This window comes from Musa acuminata, unplaced genomic scaffold (assembly GCF_036884655.1).
Source record: "Musa acuminata AAA Group cultivar baxijiao unplaced genomic scaffold, Cavendish_Baxijiao_AAA HiC_scaffold_148, whole genome shotgun sequence".
NCBI lineage: Eukaryota > Viridiplantae > Streptophyta > Magnoliopsida > Zingiberales > Musaceae > Musa > Musa acuminata.
The window spans coordinates 27,501-31,685 of NW_027020424.1; the positions used below are offsets into that span (position 1 = coordinate 27,501).

The window sequence follows — 4,185 nt, forward strand, 5'->3', positions numbered from 1 at the left end:
CGATCCAACTACTCGATACAACGATCTATTAGATCGTGTCCTTAGACACCGCGATGCAATCATATCACATCTTAACTGGGCATGTATATTTCTGGGTTTTCACAGTTTTGGCTTGTATATTCATAATGATACCATGAGCGCTTTAGGGCGTCCACAAGATATGTTTTCAGATACCGCTATACAATTACAACCCATCTTTGCTCAATGGGTACAAAACACCCATGCTTTAGCACCCGGCATAACAGCTCCTGGTGCAACAGCAAGTACCAGCTTAACTTGGGGAGGTGGTGAGTTGGTAGCAGTAGGCGGCAAAGTAGCTTTGTTACCTATTCCATTAGGAACCGCAGACTTCTTAGTCCATCATATTCATGCATTTACGATCCACGTGACTGTATTGATACTACTGAAAGGTGTTCTATTTGCTCGCAGTTCCCGTTTGATACCTGATAAAGCAAATCTTGGTTTTCGTTTTCCTTGTGATGGACCTGGAAGAGGGGGGACATGTCAAGTATCTGCCTGGGATCATGTCTTCTTAGGTCTATTCTGGATGTACAATGCGATTTCCGTAGTTATTTTCCATTTCAGTTGGAAAATGCAGTCGGATGTTTGGGGTACTATAAGTGATCAAGGGGTAGTAACTCATATTACAGGAGGAAACTTTGCGCAGAGTTCCATTACTATTAATGGGTGGCTTCGAGATTTCTTATGGGCACAGGCATCTCAGGTAATTCAGTCTTATGGTTCTTCATTATCTGCATATGGTCTCTTTTTCTTAGGTGCTCATTTTGTCTGGGCTTTCAGTTTAATGTTTCTATTCAGTGGCCGTGGTTATTGGCAAGAACTCATTGAATCCATCGTTTGGGCTCATAACAAATTAAAAGTTGCTCCTGCTACTCAGCCTAGAGCCTTGAGCATTGTACAAGGACGTGCTGTAGGAGTAACCCATTACCTTCTGGGTGGAATTGCCACAACATGGGCATTCTTCTTAGCAAGAATTATTGCAGTAGGATAATGGCTAGGAGGATTTGAAAGGCATTATGGCATTAAGATTTCCGAGGTTTAGCCAAGGCTTAGCTCAGGACCCCACTACTCGTCGTATTTGGTTTGGTATTGCTACCGCACATGACTTCGAGAGTCATGATGATATTACTGAGGAACGTCTTTATCAGAACATTTTTGCTTCTCACTTTGGGCAATTAGCAATAATCTTTCTGTGGACGTCCGGAAATCTCTTTCATGTAGCTTGGCAAGGAAATTTTGAGTCATGGATACAAGACCCTTTACATGTAAGACCTATTGCTCATGCAATTTGGGATCCTCATTTTGGTCAACCAGCTGTAGAAGCCTTTACTCGAGGAGGTGCTACCGGTCCAGTGAATATCGCTTATTCCGGCGTTTATCAGTGGTGGTATACAATCGGATTACGCACTAATGAAGATCTTTATACTGGAGCTCTTTTTCTATTATTTCTTTCTGCTATATCCTTAATAGCGGGTTGGTTACACTTACAACCAAAATGGAAACCAAGCGTTTCGTGGTTCAAAAATGCCGAATCTCGTCTAAATCATCATTTGTCAGGACTTTTCGGAGTGAGTTCTTTGGCTTGGACAGGACATTTAGTTCATGTCGCTATTCCAGGATCCAGGGGACAGTACGTCAGATGGAATAATTTTTTAGATGTATTACCCTATCCTCAAGGGTTGGGACCACTTTTTACGGGTCAGTGGAATCTTTATGCCCAAAACCCTGATTCGAGTAGCCATTTATTTGGTACTTCCCAAGGAACAGGAACTGCCATTCTAACCCTTCTCGGTGGATTTCATCCACAAACGCAAAGTTTATGGCTGACCGATATTGCTCATCATCATTTAGCTATTGCATTTATTTTCCTGATCGCTGGTCATATGTATAGAACTAACTTCGGGATTGGGCACAGTATCAAAGATCTTTTAGAAACACATATTCCTCCAGGGGGTCGATTAGGGCGTGGGCATAAGGGTCTTTATGACACAATCAATAATTCGCTTCATTTTCAATTAGGTCTTGCTCTAGCCTCTTTAGGGGTTATTACTTCCTTAGTAGCTCAACACATGTACTCTTTACCTGCTTATGCATTCATAGCACAAGACTTTACTACTCAAGCTGCGTTATATACTCATCACCAATACATCGCAGGGTTTATCATGACAGGAGCCTTTGCTCATGGAGCTATATTCTTCATTAGAGATTACAATCCAGAACAGAATGAGGATAATGTATTGGCAAGAATGTTAGACCACAAAGAAGCTATCATATCTCATTTAAGTTGGGCCAGCCTGTTTCTTGGGTTCCATACCTTGGGCCTTTATGTTCATAACGATGTTATGCTCGCTTTTGGTACTCCGGAAAAACAAATCTTGATTGAACCTATATTTGCCCAATGGATACAATCCGCTCATGGTAAGACTTCATATGGGTTCGATGTACTCTTATCTTCAACGAATGGCCCAGCATTCAATGCAGGTCGAAGCATATGGTTACCGGGCTGGTTGAATGCTGTTAATGAGAATAGTAATTCACTCTTCTTAACAATAGGTCCTGGGGACTTCTTGGTTCATCATGCTATTGCTCTAGGTTTGCATACAACTACACTGATTTTAGTAAAAGGTGCTTTAGATGCACGTGGTTCCAAGTTAATGCCAGATAAAAAGGATTTCGGTTATAGTTTTCCTTGCGACGGCCCAGGACGCGGCGGTACTTGTGATATTTCTGCTTGGGACGCATTTTATTTGGCAGTTTTCTGGATGTTAAATACCATTGGGTGGGTTACTTTTTATTGGCATTGGAAACACATCACTTTATGGCAGGGTAACGTTTCACAATTTAATGAATCTTCCACTTATTTAATGGGATGGTTAAGAGATTATCTATGGTTAAACTCTTCACAACTTATCAATGGATATAATCCTTTTGGTATGAATAGTTTATCCGTATGGGCGTGGATGTTCTTATTTGGACATCTTGTTTGGGCTACTGGATTTATGTTTTTAATTTCTTGGCGCGGATATTGGCAGGAATTGATTGAAACTTTAGCATGGGCTCATGAACGCACACCTTTGGCTAATTTGATTCGATGGAGAGATAAGCCAGTGGCTCTTTCCATTGTGCAAGCAAGATTGGTTGGATTAGCCCACTTTTCCGTAGGCTATATATTCACTTATGCAGCTTTCTTGATTGCCTCTACATCAGGAAAATTTGGTTAATTTTAATTTAGTTATTTATTATTTTTTTTATGTACTGTATCAGCAACAATCTCATTTGTTTCGATGGAGAGGGAGGATCTACCTTCTTATATTTTTACATCTAGGATCCGAACTGTATCATTGATAATAATAGGAACTGAACATTATATTATGGCAAGAAAAAGTTTGATTCAGAGGGAGAAGAAGCGGCAGAAATTGGAACAGAAATATCATTTGATTCGTCGATCCTCAAAAAAAAAAATAAGCAAAGTTCCATCATTGAGTGAAAAATGGGAAATTCATGGAAAATTGCAATCCTCCCACCCCGTAATAGTGCACCTATACGTCTCCATCGACGTTGTTTTTTGACTGGAAGACCTAGAGCTAACTATCGAGACTTTGGGCTATCCGGACACATACTTCGAGAAATGTTTCATGCATGTTTGTTACCGGGCGCAATAAGATCAAGTTGGTAAAGAGAAAAATATCCTTTCGTATTTGTATGAATCTCTATGATCTTTTGTATGAATCTCTATGATCTATTATCATAGAAGATAGAGGAGCCCTCTTTACCATTCTGTATAAATAGACTATTCTATTTGTACGGATATGGTAGAGGGGCGTATCCAATCTTTCTTCGTACATAAGTTCCCGGTTCTTCAGCGCGGAGTAGAGCAGTTTGGTAGCTCGCAAGGCTCATAACCTTGAGGTCACGGGTTCAAATCCTGTCTCCGCAACATTTTTTTGTAAAAAAAAAAAGATCTTTTTAGGTGTAATTCTAATTAATAACTATTTTTTTGGGGGGGGGTAGTTAGCATTAGGGGGGGTAGTTAGCATTAGTAGTTCGAATTTAATTTTGGATTTTATCTCTTATCTTATCATAATACATTACTTCACCGTGGGCGGATAGCGGGAATCGAACCCGCATCTTCTCCTTGGCAAAGAGAAATTTTACCATTCGACC

The 4,185-nt window shown here is 40.3% G+C and overlaps 1 protein-coding gene and 1 non-coding gene across 2 annotated transcripts in view; both read left to right on the forward strand.

The window, feature by feature from the left end:
- LOC135656181 (photosystem I P700 chlorophyll a apoprotein A1) overlaps positions 1 to 1,197 on the forward strand; it is a 2,674-nt gene extending 1,477 nt beyond the window's left edge. The window contains exon 1 of the mRNA XM_065175816.1: positions 1 to 1,197. This exon is cut by the window's left edge and continues 1,477 nt beyond it. Within this exon, the coding sequence (XP_065031888.1) occupies positions 1 to 1,012 (1,012 nt within the window). The 3' untranslated portion in view covers positions 1,013 to 1,197.
- Positions 1,198 to 3,884: 2,687 nt separating this feature from the next.
- TRNAM-CAU (transfer RNA methionine (anticodon CAU)) lies at positions 3,885 to 3,958 on the forward strand. Its single transcript has one exon. It is a non-coding gene; the product is annotated as a tRNA-Met (tRNA).
- The last annotated feature ends 227 nt before the right edge of the window (positions 3,959 to 4,185 follow it).